This window comes from Trachurus japonicus, chromosome 17, assembly GCF_045865225.1.
Source record: "Trachurus japonicus isolate A0001 chromosome 17, Traja_1.0".
Lineage (NCBI taxonomy): Eukaryota > Metazoa > Chordata > Actinopteri > Carangiformes > Carangidae > Trachurus > Trachurus japonicus.
In genome coordinates this window covers 3,711,033-3,732,970 of record NC_140923.1, presented here as the reverse complement: position 1 = coordinate 3,732,970, position 21,938 = coordinate 3,711,033, and the positions used below count along the sequence as shown (strand labels likewise).

Here is a 21,938-nt window from a genome sequence, read left to right as displayed (position 1 = left end):
TGAAGGATTGTGAATCACATGTTGAGAGTGAGATTATTATTATTCTCTTTTTTTTGAGTGTGCGCGCTATAACCAGAAAACAACAAGGTCAAACTAAGAGATTTTTTTTTGTTTTTTGAGTTAAATTCAAATAAATTGGAGTTTGAGGCAAAAGTGAAACAGGTGGAAGTAAAACAGAAAGAACCTCAGTGTAAAAACAAAGTGATTTTAAGGCCTGACGATCGGTTCCTCCGTCATTTCAACAACAACGACAACATGGACGTGAGGAAAAACCTTTAGTTGGCAACAGAAGCGTAAACGGACTTTTATTTAACTCTCGTCGTTTTAAAGGAACAGTCATCGACTAAAGAAATAACTCTGCAGGAGGAAAAGCAAGAGAAGAGTCGAGTTTCCAGAACTTTTCCGGACTGTTCCTTTAATAAAACGAGGTTTAGGGTTGAGGTGAAGCTCTGGATCAACTCAAACCACAGTGTGGACGTCTTCATCATCATCATCATCATCATCATCATCATCTGACGGACCATGAACTCCTCATGAAACACACACAACAAACAAAAAACACCCAAAACTGAAGTTGTTCTTGCTAAACCTGTAGATGTAGAAACCTCGCCAAACGTTTCTACATCTCATCCTGAACGCCAGATGAATGAATGAATGAATGAATAGCTCCTTGATCTGCAGCAAAACAGATCAAAACCTTTCCTGTGTGATTTTTCTCTGATGTTTCTGTTTTGACGGATCTATAAATAACTCAGCTTCATGGGGCAAGAGGAGGAGGAGGAGGAGGAAGAGGAGCTAGCTGTGGAAATGAATCAGGCCTGATGTTTCATGAGGAGACCATGAACGTCACAAAGACGTCCTCGGCTGTTTGTTTGTTTGTCTCATTTCAGTGATGAACGTTTGGTATGGAGACATAGGAGTGCCAAAAAAAAAAAAGAAAAGACAAAGAAGGAGAAACCTTTAAAAGAAAAAGGTACCGGTAAATAAATGTGCAAATAAAAGCAGGAATAAGTAAAGATGCTTTTGTAGCCGAGCTGTCAATCAACTGGCTTTGGGGCGGATTTCCTGTCTTAATGAAATAAATGAGTAACTGAAAACCATGAGATCATTTTAAAACTCTTTTATATGTTTCCATATTTTCTAATTTACTTGATAACCCTAAAGCTTTTCCTGTTTGCATTTCCACATTCATTTTCTTCTTAGGTATCGATTTGTTTTTTATGGCACTGTTAGGACTCCCACAGTTTGGCTGCAGAGCTTCAGAAAAAAAATTAATAATAATACAAAAAAACAAAAAAAATCTGTCAAGAGACGTTTCCCATGGATATTGAACCCACACACACACGCTCACTCGTCCCCTTGGTTGTAGCGCCCCCCAGTGGTGAGTCACCACCACCAACAGTAAAATACAATTCCCACATGTGTGTGTATATATATATATATATATATATTACATTTATATATATTTATACACACTCAGTTGGCGGTTTATTAGGAACACCAGGCTGAAACTGAACCGTGTCGGTACAAACAGTGGTGAATCTCACAAACTCCAAACTGAAGCTGTCGTTTTATTTTGGAAGTTCAGTTAAGCTTTTGCATAGGACAGAGGCCTGAAGGGCTGGGGGTGGGGTTGGGTTTGGGGGGGGTACTCCTTCACCAAATATCTGCTCCACACACAAACTGTTTGTTCTAGACTCCAAACTCAAACCTTTATCTTTGGTCATATTTTAATTTTTTAACACTTTTTTTTTTTTTTTCAAGTGGGAGGTTTCAAATCGTCTCAACCATGACATCACTTCCTGGCTGAGAGTGGGGAGGGGGGAGGGGCGATGTGACCGCACATTTAGAGCAAGGAAAAAGAAACCTGACTTCTTCTTCTTCTTCTTCATCATCATCATCATCATCATCATCATCATCATTCGACCTTTAGATGTTTACATTTAACTCAAAATGTTTCTTTTGTAAAACCAGTCTGATGATGAACTGATCAGCACTTTGATGTTGGTTAATTAGTAAAAACAGGAGTTTAACACAGTTTTATCTTTTCTCTTTGCGTTTTCTCTTGAGCGGCAGTCGCCGCTTCCACTTTGTTGCCTTAAAAATTGTGTTTTGTTTTGAAAATGCCGAGTTTAAGTTCATATAACGGTGCCACATGCAGGTGACGAGGTGTTAATTATCTGTAGAGTCACTGTCCAATCTGCTCTAATAATAAACTTTATGGATTTCAATAAAACCAAAATGTACAGCTCAAATATTCAGAATTAGAAACAGAACTAGATCCAATGACGTTAATCTCCTCTGTATCACAAACTCTGTCTGTTTAAGGCTTGGACCCAAAAATATAATAATTATGAATCGTAAAAACGCATCGTTAACCTATGAATTTCATGGAGAAGGTGATTTTAATTTGGTTATAAAACAGCCGTGACCTTTAATCTGAATTTAAAGTTTATTCTAAAGTGTAAAAATAAACTTGTTAATGCCATCTGGTTGTAAAACAGAAACTTCTTTGGCCTTTAAGCGCCGATGCTCCCTGTTACTGAGCATACGGACACGTCTGCATCAAAAACCAACCAAAACTCTTCACCTTCAAGTGGCACAGGTGTCGAAACTTGCAGCAGCTCTTTCTTGCCTCTAGGTGGCGCAGGTCGACATGAAGCCGGATTAAATAAACTGTGACTGTTTGACAAAAAAAAGAAAAAAAGAAAAGTGAAACGTGAAGGCGTCGGACAGTCGCGCAAACACAAGACCCAGAGTTTTTCCTGCAGACAGACGGTGGGACAAGCAGATTTATTGGGGTGATGAAGGCGTTGATGCGTCAAGAGGCTGGTGCACGTGTCTCCCGAGCGTGCACGTCGACGACGACGAAGATGGAAGCATGTTTACAGGAACGTCGGGAACCAGCAGCTCTCCTCTTCCCTGGCGGCAGATTAAGACTGAGAGGATTTATTTCTATCTATCTACAGGAATACGTTACTTCTCACGCACGAGGCCGGACAGTTTCTCCTCCTCCGCCGCCGCTGTGTTTTAATAGTGAGAGTGAACGACAGGAGACGCGGCGATATATTGTGCGGCTGTCGTTTAAGATACATCAAAACCGAAAAAAACAAACAAACTTACCCTAAAAAGGAAAAATCATTTCTGTCAAACGCAGGAATCGATCTCACGCCGTATTTATTAATGAAGGGGGGGGGAGTTTTCCAAAGTGCATAGAGTTGAAACACACACAGCAACAGCTTCAGTGAGTGGCGTGATGTATCGTAGACGCCGCGTCACAATATATCGCTTCGTCGTCATTGTCGCCGTTAAGTCCCGCCCCCCTCGCCTTCCCACCCCCCCCCCCACCCCAACAAGTCTGCGGCGAGGCGAGGCGAGGGCGGCCGGCCCCGCTCCAGAGTCATGCAGAAAAGACGACGAAACACGATGAAGACCAAAGCTGTTGGATCCGACCCGAGGCGGTCACGACCCACAGGCGCCGGTCGGCTGGGCGGCGGCGGCGAGGGCGTTGGCGAGGGGGGGCGGAGTCAGGGCTGATCAGGAGTGATCCATGGGCTCGGTGGCGTTGCTCTGCCCGGCGTCCTGACTCTCCATCTCCTCCGGCTCCTCCGCCTTCCCGCCGTCTGCTTTGCCGGCTGCGGCTGGAGGTTCCGCGGCCGCCGGTTGGCCCGCGCCCGTCTTACTCCCGCCTGTCCGCTCCTGGCCGGCGGCGGCGGCGGCGGCGGCGTTCTGCTGCTCCCTCAGGTGGCGCTCCATGGACGCCTGGATGGACGACACCATCTCCTGCAGCTTCCTCCGCTGCTGCTCCATCAGACTCGGGTCGAGGCCGCGCCCGTCCTTCGTGGTGACGAAGCCCGGCGCCATGCGCACCAGCTCCCGGGTCGTGTCCTCGGGGATGTCCGACAGGTCCGGCGGTCCTCTGGACACGCTGGCGCTCAGGTCCACGCCGCTGCTGTGCTGGCGCGTGATAGGCCGGTGGTGCTCCGGGGGCGAGGAGGAGCCGCCGGCGCTGCCCAGGGAGTGACCTTTGCCCTGGAAGGCCGTGACGCTCTGCAGCTGCTCCTTCTTGCGGACGACGCCGCCGCTGCCGAGCCGCAGCACGCCGTGCGACGGGCTGCCCTCTCTGCTGCCCCTGGTGGCCGCCTCGGAGCGCAGCGTCACCAGCGCCTCCTTCACCAGCTCCTCCACCTCCGGCCCCACGGGGAAGTGGCCGGCCGTGTCGACGCAGAGCTCCAGACGCTCCTCCGCTGCGTTGTAAACAAACGTCTTCCCCGTCAGGTGAGGCAGCGTGCAGTGTTTCCCGTCCATCAGGCCTGAGAGCGAGGACGGAAACGTAGAGACTCAGTTATATTCAAACGACTTTAAATTATCAAAATAAAAAAGTCTTGATTTACACATCTGATCACTGTTCATCATTAAAGGGAATTAAACATTTTGTCAAATTGGCCCATTGCCATAATCACTATAGTCATAGCAGTAGGTTCGTTACCTTTAATTGTCGGTGCAAGCTATTTTTAGAACGGCGGAGCAGAGCCGTGAGCTGCTCAGAGCTACGCTACGGAGGGCGGAGGCTAAAGGAATTTCTTGGTTTCTCTCATCAAACTCATCAAATACACAATCCAACAACTCCACAACGCTCTGGTGGACAAGTTGTGACCTGCACATTCACCACGCTATGAGATAATAACACAACGTTACCAGACAGAGTTGTTTTAGAGGGAAATGCAGAGACTGTTGATGAAAAACTGTCCCTGAAGGCAACGTGATGCATCAGCGGTTTTGCATGAATTTCCCTCTAAAACAACTCTGTCTGGTAACGTTCTGTTATTATCTCATAGCGTGGTGAATGTGCAGGTCACAACTTGTCCACCAGAGCGTTATGGAGTTGTTAGATTGTGTATTTGATGAGGGAAACCAAGAAATAGCCTCCGTAGCGTAGCTCTTAGCAGCTCACGGCTCTGCTCCGCCGTTCTAAAAATAGCTTGCACCGACAATTAAAGGTAACGAACCTACTGCTATGACTATAGGGATTATGGCAATGGGCCAATTTGCCAAAATGTTGAACTATGCCACTAAAGGAAAGTCATTCTGTCCCTTTTCCACAAATATAAATAGTTCATTGATAGTCTGTGACATGCTTCGGTCAAAACTTCAAGTCTGTTACAGCGGCGTCGTCTGAGCAAAACTTTTCCTTCCTTCTGCTTCGTCTCAGTTTCCTCTCTGTCTGTTCATCTAACGTGAATCTGCGTCGTTTAACGTTCCCTCGGATTTCAACCTCAGGATCCTGAAAATTATTGATTTATTTGTCAAGTCTCACATTGTTAGGGGCCAGGAAGGCAAAACAAACACCTAAATAGTATATGGACTGACCTCTATTTTTATATAAAACACACCTGAGTGTAAATCTGAATAGCTGGTTTTAGTATTTCTTTTTGTTTTATTATTAATGTATCTCACTTGTAGATGCCATGTTGATCTCAACGTGACCTCCTGATTAAATAAAACATCTCTGATGGTTGTGGCCCAGACTTGGCATCCGTTTCAGTTTCAATTAGATTATTTGAATGCGAGGAAAGCGTCGCTGCCTGCTGCTCGTAACGACCCCGTCCTACAGAAATCTAGACATCCTGACCAGACTTTCCAGACCTTCTGCTCTGATGTCAAACTAACTAACTCTCTCCACTTTCCACAACACGCAACAACAGAAAGCATAAATGCACAGACCCAGCTGACTGTGATGTAATGAAAACATGCTGCATCATAAAACACTTACCCATGTCTTTCTTGACGATGTTGTAGAAGACGCCGCCCTGCTGGAATAAGTGCGGCAGCTTCTTTGCGTACGACCAAACGTCCTCACCTGCAGCAGAGAGAGGAACAGGTCACACAGGTTAATGAGGCTTCAACAACACATCTGGACTGAGAAGTAATAGATCATCTCATCAGTCCTGATGGAGCTGGGACAGTTTCAACCCTCATGTTTGTTGTAGACCTTTGTGTTTCGTCGTGCGTCCACTTTGTTGCCTTAAACATTGTGTTTTATTTTGAAAATGCAGAGTTGTGAGTTTATATATGAGTTGAGTTGAGTTGAACGTTGTGTTATTATCTCATAGCGTGGTGAACGTGCAGCTCACAACTTGTCCACCAGAGCGTTGTGGAGTTGTTGGATTGTGTATTTGATGAGTTTGATGAGGGAAACCAAGAAATCCCATGAGCCTCCGTAGCGTAGCTCTGAGCAGCTCACGGCTCTGCTCCACCGTTCTAAAAACAGCTTGCACCGACAATTAAAGGTAACGAACCTACTGCTATGACTATAGGGATTATGGCAATGGGCCAATTTGCCAAAATGTTGAACTATCCCTTAAGATTAGAGGTTTTAAATGTAGAGAACAAAAAACAACCTTCCTCGCATTCAAATAATCTAATTCAACCCGTATGTTTGTCGCTTGTCAGAGATTCTCCAGATTAAACAGGAGGAAAACATCAGGACTGACTGTGGCTCGGACCTCTGAGGATATTCGTAGTCTGTACGAAGCCGCTGCCACTCAACAATAAAACAAGGAACAGCTGACTCTCAGAGCAAATTACAACAGAATCGAACTGACAGCTGCCTGAGAGGAGGACGCCTCCCTCCCCTCCAGTCTGGGTTTTTGTCTCAGCCGTTCGCTCTGTTCAGCGATCATCACCCAGGCAGACGAAGTTAAAATAACCACACCGCCACTTAGACGCAGTTAAAGTCTTAAAAAAACCCCACCGATCTGAAAGTCAAGCACTCAAACTGAGCGAGAGAGCGAGAGAGTCTCGGTTCCTGTCTTGAGAAATAATAGAACGACGCGTTGTTTACAAAACCACATCTGCAGAACAAGACGTCTCTACTGCAACGATAAAACAGATAAAGCCATTAAATAACATTAGTATAAATTATCTGTTATTTCATTATTTCATTTCTGAATGGTCTGTTATTTATTCAACCTGTGCATGAAGGGAAACACAGCCTCATCGGTCGACTGGGAAACTGTTTCTGTTAAAATGATCCATCTATGTTTGTTTCCCTGCAGATACTGATAAGTTAAAGCACTCGAGGTGTCAACACAGCATCTTCTGTCCTCTTCAGATGTGCAAATTAGACGCATTAATGCAGACAGACCAGTCTACTACAATAATAATAATAGAAATGCACGATAACCATCGGTACAGATAATTATCGGCAAAAATACACAGATAAGTTAGATAATTACATTTTTGACGATGACTAAAGCTGTTGATTTGAAACAATAACAAATGCTGATTTTTGAAGAGTCATAACTGTTGTTGTCAGAGGCAGAGCTATAACGTTTAATTCACCTTTACTCACTACACCTTAGCCTTTCTTCACCTTTGGTTTGTATGTAAACAATTAAAAATGTTATCTGTTATCGGTGGAAAAAAAGAGTTAATGTGCATCCATGCAGAATAACGATGATTATTACAGCTCCACAGATGATGACAGAGACAAAAGTCTGGTTGTAAAAACATTTCCTTCACTTAAATTAAGGCGAGACACGAACAGGCAAAAACATAGTTTTTCGCATTTTGGGCTATTTTTCTTCCTTATCATGTCTTCTTCCAGATTAGTGGAAAGAAATGGTAGAAAATCCACATTTAGGTTTTTATATCACTAAATTTTTGTTTCTGTTGTCTGTAGATTTCTCCTAAATTCACTAAAAGTTAGCACTTAACAGGCACCAAACCTTCCAGTTTGATCCCTTTCTATATTCTGAAGGTTTTTACAGAGGGGATTGTTGATATATCATTCACAGCCTCATTTATACAACATTTTATTACTAAAAACATGGAGACATTAGATTTTTTTTTTTTTTAGGGCTGGTGACAGTATTTTCTCATTTACAGAGTGATAAAAAGAGATATCCAAAATCCTCCTCTGTAAAAACTTCTGACTCTAATATGTCAACAAAATAAAACAAAGTAGCTTTATCCATTGTTCAGATTTCTGTTCTGGAAATTAGTGCAAATTTAATTAGATATTGCCTCATTTACATATTGAAACATACAATTTGACTAAACTTGTAATAAAAAAAACATTTGTCTTAATGTAAGTGATAAACCTGGGAAGTTTCATGGTGATATCTGCTGTTGTTAGTTAATTTTTTCCCCCCTATTCACCTGTAGTGTCTGACCTTAAGACAAAACCGAAAAAATCATTGAGTGTGGAAACAAGAGTCAAAGTCCAGAAGAATAAAGAGTAAAAAACAAAAAACACCCAAGTTTGAACTCTTGGAGCTTCAGGAGTCTCCGGTGTGAGCGTTTTATCTTTAAAGTCAGACTCAGATCTTTAATCCTGACACCTTCAGCTCAGAAGAGGAGATGTGCAGCTCCAGGTTTATAAATCGCTTCATAACAACTTCCTAAAGCCATTAGAAGCAGACGAGCTGCTCTCTTATTTCCTCTGTTGCACTTGGGCCGATTCCCATCTGGTCTGACTGTCGTCTCTGCGTTTCTACTCCGCTTCTACTACGTACATTGACTCAGCAAATGTTTGGAGCTCCTTCTACTCACAGCATCTTAATGTTAATTGACTTATTGTTGTTTCAGCTCAGAGATCAACTGATTTCATTGATGAATGCATACAGTAGAAAAAAAACGCATCGATAAAGCTAAGATATCTTAATCCGTAGGGGAGCAGCAGCACTGATGATGCGCTGACTCATTATTTAAATTACACATGATGAGTGACGGTGCATTTTTCCTTTTTCTGGCAGCAGCTTCTTCTGTCACAGACGCTTTTTTGATTTCTGGAGCCAGAACTGATCCGACAGGAGAGGGAAAGATGTCAAACCAGGCGCCATCTGTCAAATATTGTACATGTTCAAAGTCTCATGAGCGTTAGAGACCCGTCCGTCCCCCGATGAGCGTTGGTTTTGTTTTGTTTTGTTCTTCCTTGGACAGGAGGATTATTGAATATGAGCTCTTGCTAAACAGGAAATGCAGCGTCAGGCCTGCAGCAGATCATGAATCCTTCCTGAATATCGACAGACGCTCTCGGTCACGCTGCCTGCGGGCCTGCTGATCTGTTTATCTGAATGCAGCCGCGACCTTTGACCTCTCTGGCAGGTGAGACGCCTGAGTCAGCACATTTACAGCAAACACACACACACTAACACACATGAACACACACACACACACACGAACACATGAACACACACAGTTTTTCTGGCAGGATTCAGGGCAGCGGATCAGAAACAGACAGACACAGTGATGGCGGGGCGTCACCTACGACCCGTGAGCTGTGTCGCCTGCGGCCTTCACCTGCCTGTCGTGAGCAGCGCACACACACACAGACTTTTGTGTTTTTACCCTCTGGACAGGAACGCGACTATGGAGCGTTTTTTCAGATTTCCACTCTAGAGGCTGGTTTCTTTCTTTCTTTTTTTTTTGCATTTTTAAGCCACAAAAACGCTGTCGCCGTCTAAACGAAAGGCACATCCCATAAAATATTCGGTTGTTTTCACTCACGAACGCTGTCATGTAAACAGAGCCTAAACCATGATGTACAGTAGAGACATTAGAGAGTCAGTAGATACATTAAAGAGACTATTTATTAATTTATTTAAATATTTATCTTTTTTTTTTGTATTCTCGTTTTTTTTTTAAATAACCCATCTGGGACAAATAAAGTTCTTCAAATTAGAATTTGAAGTTTCCTGTCAGTACAGAAACAACCTGCTCCGTCTAGCGAACGCTGCCCTGCAGACGCCACGTCAGGTGCAGCGATGGGAGTAACCGCAGCACAAAAGAACGGCGGTACTAACCTCTTTAGTTTTTGGTAATGAGTAATCAAAAAAGTTTTTGCCATTACTTGACTCAATAAGTCCCGCCACAACATAATAATACACAGTGTACATTATATATTTTGGTTTACATTTTTACGTTACTTTATATTAATTTCCAAGTTAATGTGCAATTAATCATTTAATGTAAATTTCAGTGAGCAGATCAGATTACAGATTCACTTTTCCAGGATTTTCTACTTCTTCAATTTATATTTTAATCTGTGTTTAAAAAGAGAAAAAGCAGAGAGAGTAATGTTTAACTGTAAAGTATCTACTGGATGAATGGTTTTTGAAGTCTTCTATCATGAGGCCTGCGACGATTGATTAGCTATCTGTTAATCATGAGTGATTAATCAGCAGATTATTATTTATAGGAACTATAAAATAGACGATAGTGAACTGTAAAACATTCACCATCTAAACGTCTTTGATGCCGACTCAAATCAACAAAACATATCTCCAACTTGTGTTATCGCTTCAGATAATTTAACATTAAACTTTATATTTTCAGACTGGAGAGAGAACAAACCAACATATTAAAATTTCTGTGTATATAATATATTTTGGCAGCTTAATCCGTGTTTTATTCTTCAATGTCATTTATCTGTGATATTTATTGATGTTTTCTTTATCGTTTTTGCGTCGACTTATTCCTTTTCAATTATTTTTAAACTTTTTAAACTCTTTTGACTCAGTCTGACTCCTGCACAAATGACCAAATAAAGTTCTTGAATTTTGAATCTTGAAATCAAAGTCCTGAAGTCACTATAATAAAGTTTCTGATGCGAATTTCACAAATTTGTATGTGGTGGGTTTTTTTTTGGGGGGGGGATGGTTTTACCAAGTGATCAACTCTTGATTTGCCTTCACACTACTTCCGTGTAACTCTTTCTTACCCATCAAGGTTGCTAGGAGACAGAGGGAGGACATCTCAAGGTCGATGCTGCTGCTGCTCATCATCCGGCCGGATCAATGTCAGTTATTCATTGATATTTTCTATATCTTTTTTGCCTTTTAAATTATTTTTAAACTTTTTAAACTCTTGTAACTCAGTCTGACTCCTGCACAAAATGACCAAATAAAGTTCTTGAATTTTGAATCTTTAAATCTAATTCCTGAAGCAACAATAATAACGTTTCTGATGCTCTTTTTTTTTTTTTGGGATGGTTTTACCAAGTGTTCAACTCTGATTTGCCTTCACACTAGGACTGGGACGATATGCTTTTCTCCCGATTCGATTCTTCAACGATTTTTTTGGATGGCGATTCGATTTAAATTGCAATTCTACGATATTGCAGATTCTCTCGATTTTTAGTCTTTAGCATTTTTAACATTTATCTGCACACAAATACTGTAGGAGCCTATAAATTAACATACCCCATTATAAAGTGAACTTTATACCCTTATAATCCTTTTCAAAACCTGTACTCTCTGTATGTAAAAAAGTCTAACAAATGCACATTGCACAATATTTTAAAAAATTCAAAAAAAAATAAAAAATCGATTTTTGAAAAAAAAAAATCGATTTAAAAAACGTCTAAAAAGATATTGCGATATTTAAATGAATCGATTTTTTCTCCCACCCCTACTTCACACTACTTCCGTGTAACTTTTTCTTACCCATCAAGGTTGCTAGGAGACAGAGGGAGGACATCTCGAGGTCGATGCTGTCCTGGAGTTCCCGGCTGCTGCTGCTCATCCGGCCGGACGTCACGGCGGCGTCGTCGCTCTTCACCGAGTGCAGGGCCGAGTGCGAGCTGGAGGCGCGGGGGATGGTGGCGGCCACGGTGGCGGTGGCGGTGCCGGCGGCGGCGGAGCCAGTGGCGGTGGCGGTGGCGTTGGCGGGGCTCTTGTCCTCGCCGGCGCCCCTCAGTATCTCCACCGTCACCCTGTCGCCGTGCTGCAGCGCCACGGGCTCGTTCTCCTCGCCGTCCTTGGGCGGCGGCAGCTCTCTGGGCGGGAAGCCGTAGCGGATGCACTGCTGCGGCGGCGGCACGGCGAACTGGTTGGCGATGCTCCGCCGCAGCTCGGAGAAGGTGGTGCGCGGCTGCAGCGTCAGCATCGCCTGTCTGCCGTCGCTGGTCGTCACGCGGATCTTCTTCTCCTTGCTGTGGGACTGGGACGACGACGACGACAGCGAGGGCGAGGAGGAGGAGGAGGAGGAGGACTTGGTGGGCGTGGCCGGAGCCGAGGAGGAGGACGAGGTTTCTGGCGAGCCGCTGCTGCCGCCGCCGCCGCCGGGGGAAGCCGCTCGGCCGTGGTGTCCCTTCTGCTCCTGCTGCTTCAGCTTGTCGGTCCGCCGCTTCTGGCTGACGAAGGCCTGCTCGCTGATGCTCTGCTGGATGCTGCGCTCGGCCCGGCTCATCGTCAGCTCCTCCTTGTGCAGCGTCTTCGCCTTCTGGCCCGTCAGGATGATCTTGGTCGGCGGCTGCGTGTCGGACGGCGTCGTCGTCTGCTGCTGCTGCTGCACCGACAACACCGGGTCCGCCGCGGCGTTGTCGGTGAGGCGCTGCGCGTGGGCGCCGTCGATGGACACCGGGTTGTACTCGTCCGGGTTCTTCTTGGCGGTGTGATGCAGGATCGTGTTGACCACCTTCTGCACCAGGATCTCGCTGCCGAACTCGCCGGGGAAGTGCTTGGTGACCAGCTTCATGGCCACGTCGTACACGTTGCTGTTCAGCGCCGCGTCCGCCTCGTACTGGAACCAGTACACCGTCTCTCGCACCACGCGGCCGCCCCACTCCAGCGTGATGGGGAACGCCTCGGGCAGGTTGTCGTACTCCTTCCCCTCCCAGTAATGCTTGAAGCCGCATCCGCACTTCCCGCCCTGGGAGCGCGTGTTGGTCCTGTCCCCGTCCAGGTAGACCACCGAGCCGTCGCCGCGGACGTGGCGCACCGACGTGCCGTGGCACCAGCTGCAGGTGTTGAGCGAGCTCAGCTTGTAGTCGGGGACGAGGACGTCGCGCTGCGTGTCGTAGGAGCAGACGACGTTGTTGAGCGGGAAGCTGTAGTTCTTGTCCGGCCGCAGCTGGCCGTGCGTGGACTTGGCGAGGTTGTAGAGCTTCCCGCCGGGAACCAGCCACTCCGGCGGCACGTGCAGCTCGGAGAGCGCGCCGCAGATCAGGCAGCGGTGCAGCCGGTTCTCCACGATGGACTTCTTGGCGGCCTCGGTCACCTCCTCCGGCTGGATGCCGATCACGCCGGTCCGCCGGTACACGTACTGGTGCACGTCGGCCACCAGCGACGGGTGGATGTTGTGCTTCTCCATGAACACCTCCTCCATGGCGTTCACCAGCCGCATCAGGTACTTGTCCTGCAGGCTGCGGTCGCCGCCGATCACGCAGCTCCCGTCCGACTCCAGCTTGACGTACGTCCGGATGAGCTCCTGCGGGACGCCCCAGGCCTTGGGCAGCAGCCGCGCCGGCAGCTTGGGCAGCACCGTGTTCTTGATGCCGACCAGGGGGATGTAGTGGTTCCGGCCCGAGCTGCTCCAGGCGATGCAGATCGGCTTGTTGAATGAATGAATGAATGAATGAATGAATGAATTTATTTATTTATTTAAAACAGGGACAATGCACAAAAAACATTAAAGGGACAACAAGGAGTTTTGGAAAAAGCGAAGCGTTTTCACACTACATTTATGAGCCTCCGCACCGTGCATTTCTTTGACCGGCGCAAGACAGACTCATGTTTTCATTCATCAGGAATTAAAGTCAGAGGTTGGAAGACGATCACATACCGTCGTAGTTCCCACAATAAACGGAGATTCGGCGGCGTTATTCTCATGACTCGCCACGAAACCGAAAGTAAAGAAACGCTCTAGCTAGACCAGCATCTGCGCCACCACTAATAATAACAAAATAACCATAGAGACTAAGAGTGTCACGATTCTCCAAATCCTCGATTCGATTCTTGATTTTTTTTCTTTTTCTTACAGCACAGGTCTATGCCATTTTCAGACTAGTCTAGTCTACGATCATTGGTTTTATTCATCAAATTTTGTACAGTAAATCTTATTTCAAAAGGCTACGTATAAGTGATGCAATTTCCATAATGTATCACATTAGGCACTAATGGTCAAATTTAAATAATTTATTTACAATATAAAGGTAACAATCCCCCAATTTTACCCAGAATGCCCCCAAAAATCATGATCCAGGGCCCAAAATTGTGCCCAAGGTTTCGAAACAAATATATTTATATCTGTACATTATCATAATTTTATTTTCATTAATTTACCGTTGCGTCATTATTCTCCTGATGTCGGCTTAATGTAATGTAAACGAGATTGCGCTGATACACATGAGTAATGTGACAGACAGTGGGGCAGTGCTGCAGCGCTGCGATGGACCTGATCAGACTGGTGGTGGCCCACAGTGAATCAGTCTGGATCCTCCACCTCCTCCACCGTCACAGATCCCCCGAAAGCCCCCGCTAATAATAGCCTATATCGACAACAAGTTAAAGCAGATATCAGTGGAATGTTTTTGTTAATATAAGTCCTAAATAGTCCTATTTTCCGTCAGCAATCACTTACATGAAGTATTTCAGCCTAAACACGAGTCTCTCCGTCACTCTGCTCTGCTGTAACCCGAGGAGAAAATTTTCCTTGTGGGATACAAGTGTTATCCAATGAGGGGAGAGAACGGCATGAAGGGCTGTGTGTGCAGCCAAGGGATGCGCGTGAATGTGGTGACGTAGCACGAGGACCAATTGATGCCTGACAAGGGCGGGGGCTGCTAACTCATGGTGCGTTCAAGGAAACTCGTACTTTGTGTTTTTCCTTCCTGTGAAGTCATACCAGTTCGATCTGGTACGAGTTCACGGGTCGGAAGTTACGAGTGGCCGTTATAGGGAACTTTCACAGACAACAGGACGGTAAAAACACGAGCTACGGGTTACCTGGAACGCTACCAAGTCGTAGTTGTGACTTGAAGCTGTAACTTACGGTTTCAAAAGCCTGCCTTGAACACAGCATTAGCCGAAACGGCCGTGCCACTGATATCTGCTTTAAGTGGAAAGTTGCACCTTTTCGTCGGGTTATTATTTGCGGGTTTTTTTATTTTTTATTATCTTATAACGTCACTGCAACATGCGGCTCTCAGTGCTTGTCGGTGTTGTGTAGTTGGAGCTGTGTCTCCCTCCTGTTTCCCAGGTAGGAGGGGGACAGTAGCCCACCAGGGCTGGGTGATAAAACGGTATAAATTGTGATCGTCGATCCTCTCTTTGACTTCGATGCTCGAGACCATGACGTAATTTCGATCGATTTCGATAAAAAATTGAAATCGTGACACCCCTTATAGAGACAGAACGATATATTTATCGAAAATGGGCCCATTAACAAGTGGTAACGTAGATTCATCCACATTAACCTGAGACTTTTTTTATAACCAAATAGAAACTCCTCGTTGTCCCTTTAAAGAGATAGTAGCATTTTTTTTTAAAGTGGGGTTGCATGATCTCCAAATAGCCCCTAAGTACTTTAATTGCAGTAGAAGACTCTCTGTTAGCAACGCCAGCCCATAATAGCCCTGCCCAGAGATTTACAACATACATTGTTGTGAATGGACCCAAAGAAACGGCCTATTTTCGCGGCCTAAAAGAGGTTTTATCTGAAAAATGTGAAGTGCAGGAAAAACACAGTTTTTATTTGGACCTAACCAACTCACGTATCCCTCCGCCCAGGGTTAGCGCCAAGGGGGCAGTTGTCGGTCTGAGAAGTGAAGCTCACTTCCGCGTTCAAAAAACTGCAATCCCCTCGAATTCCTCTGGGGGCTGGTGTCAGAAGGGAGCATTCCCCATAGACCCCCATGTTAAAATCGCCGACTTTACATCCTCAGTAAACATGTTAAAAGCCTGGTGTCAGAACGTTTTTTTGTCTCAATCGATAGTTTCTACCCCCGCACACACTCTGAGGGGGGTGAATTTTTTTTTAACTCTACCGTTTTACTGTTATTAGGTCTAAAATTCTGGCCAATTAGGGCGCGGAAACGTTGAGTGACAGGTCCGAGCAGCTCCGTGGACAGCTGCTTCGAGGCCAGTGGGCGGGATCTCGGCCGGCCAATCCAACATGGCGCTGTTCAGGCCGCCATATTTGAGTCACAAAAACGACTCCCCAAAACGAATGGGTGACGTCACGGACGCTACGTCCATTCTTTTTACAGTCTATGGTTAGCGCCCGCCGATCAGCAGTTGGTTAGGTCCAAATAAAAACTTTTTATTTCCTGCACTTTGAGGGGCTGGAAAAAATTATATTATAGCGAAAAATGGAACTGTGTATTTATTTTCAGGTAAAACCTCTTTTAGGCCGTGAAAATAGGCCGTTTCTTTGGGTCCATTCACAACACTGTATGTTGTAAATCTCTGGGCAGGGCTATTATGGGCTGGCGTTGCTAACGGGAGGAGTGCAGAGAGTCTTCTACTGCAATTAAAGTACTTAGGGGCTATTTGTAGATCATACAACCCCACTTTAAAAAAAATGCTACTATCCCTTTAACGTGAGGCGTGAATTGTATAACCAATCACTGACCTTGTTGAGCTTCCCGTCTTTCCCGCGGCACTGCTCCTCGGCCACCAGGCCGGGCAGGAAGGTGGCGGAGTAGTCGCCGGAGCTCCTCATGCCGCTCAGCGAGTCCAGCAGCACGATGGGCCGGTGCAGGACGTTGGCCAGGCCGAAGATGTGGATGTTGCGCAGCCCGAGCGGCACGCCCTCGGGCGGCACGAAGAGGGGGTCGCACTCGTTGATGATGTCCTCCCACTCGGCCGCGTCGATGAAATCCTGGAACAGCGCCTTGTAGCGGTCCAGGTTCTGCTTGAAGTTCTGTTTGAGGTTCTCCCGCAGCGCGTGCCAGAACAGCTCGCGGCCCACCAGCGCTCTGGACACGGCGTGGACCAGGCAGTGCCCGTCCCCGTCCACGTGCACCGGGATGAGGCACTCCCTGTTCCCGTTGGCCTTCTTCACCTCCTCCAAGGTGTCGTGCAGGTAGATGAGGCTGCCCGACCGGTCCTTGCCGTAGCCCATGGTGGACACGTGGTCCGGCTCGATGAGGAAGGCTCTGTCTCCGAGCAGCGAGCAGTCAAACATCTCGCCCTGGTTCATCTCCCGCAGCAGCTTGGCTTTGCCCGTCTGTTTGTCCATGCCGTACCTGGTGGTACAACAACAACAACAACAACAACAACAACAGGAAAAGGAGTTTAGTGGCAACTCCAACAAAATAGTTTGAAAGCCCGAAAGTCCGAAACCTTGGCGTGCTGATAGACTCAGATCAACAGCAATATCAAATCAGTCACCAAATCAGCCTTTTATCAACTTAAAGGACAATTCCAGGCGAATTCAACTCGGGGGTGTATTTTCATATCATTTTAGGTCTAAAAGAAGGAATCTGAAGATTTTCAGTTTAATCGCTCCTGTTTTGCGGTAGTTGCGTCTTTCCCCGCATCGCCACGGCAGCAATGAATGGGAGTGGATGTAAGTTCCGCTGTTTAGGCTGTTTCCATCCCTCAAAGCCGCAATGTTTTTCCACAGACAGCATCAGATGGAGACTCAAACATGCACCGAGAAGTTTATTTACTTCAAGCAAGCCGACATGTTTGTAAAACTAGATCTAATTCAAAGTCTCCCGGAGTCTCGCACGAGACCCAGTTGCCGTGCGCGGTGTGTTCAGGAGCAGTGGGAAAAGCTCCCGTTTGTGTCATAAACACAGGAATATCAACTCTTGACTTGCTTCAAGTAAAAAAACCTTCAGATCCCATCACCCCAGTTCTTCAGACCTTACATTGGCTCCCAGTCAGCTACAGAATAGATTTTAAAGTTCTGCTACTGGTTTACAAATCACTGAATGGTTTAGGTCCAGAATACATGAATGGCATGTTAGTAGAGTATAAACCCAGTAGAGCTCTGAGATCTACTGACTCAGGTCAGATAGTGGAGCTCAGAGTTCAGACCAGACATGGTGAAGCAGCATTTAGCTGTGATGCTGCTCACAAGTGGAACAAACTACCAGCAGAACTGAGATCAGCCCCGACTGTCAGCACTTTTAAATCCAGGTTAAAAACATTTTTCTTTTCACGTGCTTATACCTAAGAACTTAAAACTTTATCTATTTTCTTTTATTTTACTTTTATTTGCTATTGCTTTTAACTCTGTTTTTAGTGTTTTGTTTGTTTTTATTCTGTCTTATGCTTCTTTTTTTAATGTTTTGTCTTTATGTAAAGCACATTGAGTTGCCTTGGTATGAAATGTGCTATATAAATAAAGATGCCTTGCCTTCATCAACTCTTGCTAAGACTTCCATATTTCGCACATTCTGTGTCATAAACTGTAAACTGTTTTCTTGTCTGTAACAACATCTATTGCACGTCTGTCCGTCCTGGGTGAAGGATCCCTCCTCTGCTGCTCACCCTGAACTTTCTCCTGGTTTTCCCTGTTAAAAGGGTTTTCCATGGAGTTTTTCCTCAGTCGATGTGAGGGTCTAAGGACAGAGGATGTTGTTATGATGCCATGTAAAGCCCTATGAGACAAACTGTTTGTAAAAAAACGGGCTATACAAATAAAATTGCCTTGCCAAATTGCCTTGCCCCTTTATGCCGTTCTCTCTCCTCATTGGATAAAGGTTGTAGGATACAAGGAAACCCAAGACCCATGTTTTGGACCAAACACTCTATGTAAGTGATTGCTGTCGGAAGATATAACTATTTAAGACTTATATTAACACAAATATTCCGCTTACTTCAGCTTTAATCATGAATAAAGTTCCATACACTGGGAGAAAAGGAAGATGGTGAGAAGAATTGGGGATCTGGGAGGGTCGGTGCGAGGCGAAAGATAAGAACGTGAGTAGATATACAGTACATAAATGTCCGAGACCCTTTAAATTATAATTTACTAATATAACAGTGATACGTGCTGTTGGCGGTTTAGGACAAATAAAACAAGAAAGGTAAGCCTCTCAAAGGAGGTTAAATCGAAAGCAACTGGACTTAGTTATTTGTCTGGGAAGACGTTTCACCTCTCATCCAAGAGGCTTCATCAGTTCAGGCTTCATCACTTGGATGAGAGGTGAAACGTCTTCCCAGACAAATAACCAAGTCCAGTTGCTTTCGATTTAACCTCCTTTGAGATACTATGACCTGGACAAATGAGAACATGCACAGGCCAAGAGGGTCCATGCCTATGTTCCCACAGCCTTGTGTTCCCACAGCCCTATGTTCCCACAGTTCTAAGATTTTTCTCAAAATTAGGCCCTATGTTCCCACTGGACTCTCTCTACCTATCTGGACTCTACCTATCTGGCCTGTCTAGCCTCTACCGGGTCTTTTTACTAAACTTAACCAACTCTTTTCTTCATTGCCTAAACCCAACCAATGGTGGGACCAAAGGGCTGTGGGATCATAGGGCCTAATTTTCAGTGACAACAAAAGTTAGATATGTGGGAACATAAAGCTGTGGGAACAGGACTTAGGCCTAGTTATTTGTCTGGGAAGACGTTTCACCTCTCATCCAAGAGGCTTCATCAGCTCAGGCTTCATCACTTGGATGAGAGGTGAAACGTCTTCCCAGACAAATAACCAAGTCCAGTTGCTTTCGATTTAACCTCCTTTGAAATACTATGACCTGGACAAATGAGAATATGCACAGGCCCATTCCTATGTTCCCACAGCTTTATGTTCCCACATATCTAACTTTTGTTGTCACTGAAAATTAGGCCCTATGTTCCCACAGCCCTTTGGTCCCAAAAAGACCCGGTAGAGGCTAGACAGGCCAAATAGATAGAGTCCAGATAGGTAGAGAGAGTCCAGTGGGAACATAGGGCCTAATTTTGAGAAAAATCTTAGAACTGTGGGAACATAGGGCTGTGGGAACATAGGCATGGACCCAGTTCAGGCTTCATCACTTGGATGAGAGGTGAAACGTCTTCCCAGACAAATAACTAAGTCCAGTTGCTTTCGATTTAACCTCCTTTGAGATACTATGACCTGGACAAATGAGAATATGCACAGGCCAAGAAAGGTAAGCACAATAAATGATTCCCTGTGCAGTAGCTACTTTTTGAATGATATGCCGAGCCTCTGTGGAGTTGTATGAGTTGCATTGTTTTGTGTGCCCCCACCCCCCCAATCTGCACCACCCCTGCCCTGCCTGCCCTGAATGATTGACGTGATGCCGTATAGCTAATATACCATTACCTGGTGAGGACGGGAGACAGCAGCTTGCAGTGGTAGTTGGACAGCCCCATCACCTTCACCAGCTCCGTGCCTTTCTTCGGGGCCCCGGTGACGCCGAGCAGGGCGTTTCTGAGCAGATTGTGCAGCACCACATCTGGATCGGTCACCTCCTCGACGCTCAGCAGGTTCTTCTGCTCGTGTCGCTGGCCGCACTCGGTGCACTCGATGCTGACCGAGCCGTGCGCCGGGAAGAACAGCCGCGCCTGACATTTCGGGTCTGGGCAGGTACCAGACAAAATACGCTTGTCTTTTTTCTTGGAGCTCTGTTGTAGCAGCGACATCTCTCTCGATTTGATCAAGAAGGGGTCAGGACAGGAGGAGGAAGAGGGGGAAAAACAATCAAGGCGGCTGTAAACTCGTGTGTTCGGCTTCACAGGACCATGATAATCTCATGGACCGTCGGTAGCCTACGAGCCGAGACCCCGCTAACGACAGTTATTAACCAAAATAACACAAGAACAACACGGAAGCGGCTGTTTTTTTTTTTTTTTCTCCTCCTCCTGAGCGACTGACCGTTGCTAAACGTAACACGCAATGACGCCAGATTCTGGGAGTTGTAGTTCCGCCCGCGTAACCACGTCTGGATGTTTTACACACGAAAACACGAATTACATCTTTTTTTATTTTTCTTTGTTCAATAATAATCCCCTCCCGAAAGAAAATCTACTTACTTAATCCAATATCTTGTGTTAAATGATTGAAATCGACCGTTTGTCGCTCACTTGACTACGTTGACCAGAATGCAACGCGGTGTGACGACGTTTTGTTTTGCCCGGAAGTCAATAAAGAGCAAGACGGCTGTGTCGGCAGAGTAGTGGACGGATTATATATGTATATTTTTTTAATGAATTTGACCGTAAAATGTGTGGGGAAACATATAAATGTTGTCGCGTTTACTCTCACGGTGTCGTTGAGTTGTGTGTTTCGAACAGATAAAGTCGAGTTTGAGCTAAACTCTCATCCACACAACAATAACAACAACAGAAACCGGAGTTTAGTGGCAACTCCAACAAAATAGTTGAAAATACTAATAGTTCATACTGATTTTTGAAGAAGAAAAGAACAAAAAAACTTTCAACCCAGTAACAATGACTGGTTTTTGTTACGGGTTTGAGGATTTTGGCTAAAAGGAAGCCAAAGATCCTTAAAGGGACAGTTCACCATTTAGTCAGACGATCGTCCTCTCACCATAATCCCTAGCCTAGAAATCTAGCTGCACCCTAGCGGCAGCAAATATATTTGCTCCGTAGGTGGGTCTAGAAACGAGCCATAGGAACTTTTTGAGTCTCAAACACCGTTTGTGTTCACCAATCACAGCGCTCTATCTGTTTAGAGAGTCGTTGGGCGGGCTTAACGCCATGACGACATACATTTTAATTGGCTTGTCAGGCTAACGTCATCCTGCTCTTTGCTCTGATTGGTCGTAGCGCTACCCTATTGGTGCAGAGGCAGTTTGAAAGACAGCCTTCATCACGCCCCTGGATTGAGCCGAGGTCTACTGGTCGTTGCCAGACTAGACATGTTAATGATATAGTCTGGCTTGCCAGGCTACATAATCCCTATAGTCACAGCAGTATAGGTTCATCACCTTTAATTATCGGTGCATGTTGTTTTGAGATCGGCGGGGCAGAGACGTGAGCTGCTCAGTGAACACAATGGAGCTGAACGTTACAGGTTCCCTGTCCCTCATCAAACTCATGAAATACACAATCCAACAACTCCACAACGCTCTGGTGGACAAACTGTGACCTGCACATTCACCACGCTAGGAAATAATTATGTAACATTACGACACATGAAGCAAATACTCAGAATTACTTTGCGCTTTTGAAATCCCTCCGCCCAGCAGCCGTGTCTGGAATGTAGTTCCGGTTGCATTTGCCT

At 45.5% G+C, this 21,938-nt stretch overlaps 1 protein-coding gene across 1 annotated transcript; it reads right to left on the bottom strand.

Annotated features, from left to right (window-relative positions):
* Window positions 1-1,697: 1,697 nt before the first annotated feature.
* On the bottom strand, window positions 1,698-20,554 carry vcpip1 (valosin containing protein (p97)/p47 complex interacting protein 1). Its single transcript, XM_085804316.1, has 5 exons — window positions 20,016-20,554; window positions 16,360-16,975; window positions 11,451-13,338; window positions 5,774-5,860; window positions 1,698-4,313 (listed from the first exon to the last, which is right to left on the bottom strand). Exons 1-5 carry the CDS (start codon window positions 20,333-20,335, stop codon window positions 3,538-3,540), a joined length of 3,687 nt encoding a protein of 1,228 aa, XP_085660442.1. The 5' UTR covers window positions 20,336-20,554; the 3' UTR covers window positions 1,698-3,537.
* Between the last annotated feature and the right edge of the window lie 1,384 nt (window positions 20,555-21,938).

Bases quoted from the DNA above. Each gene is read 5' to 3' on its own strand.
- vcpip1 (XM_085804316.1), bottom strand. From the start codon at position 20,335: ATGTCGCTGCTACAACAGAGCTCCAAGAAAAAAGACAAGCGTATTTTG. The intron at 13,339-16,359 runs GTCAGTGATTGG...TCATTCAACAAG, and splicing joins AAGACGGGAAGCTCAACAAG to CCGATCTGCATCGCCTGGAG. The intron at 5,861-11,450 runs GTAAGAAAAAGT...TCTCTGCTGCAG, and splicing joins TCTCCTAGCAACCTTGATGG to GTGAGGACGTTTGGTCGTAC.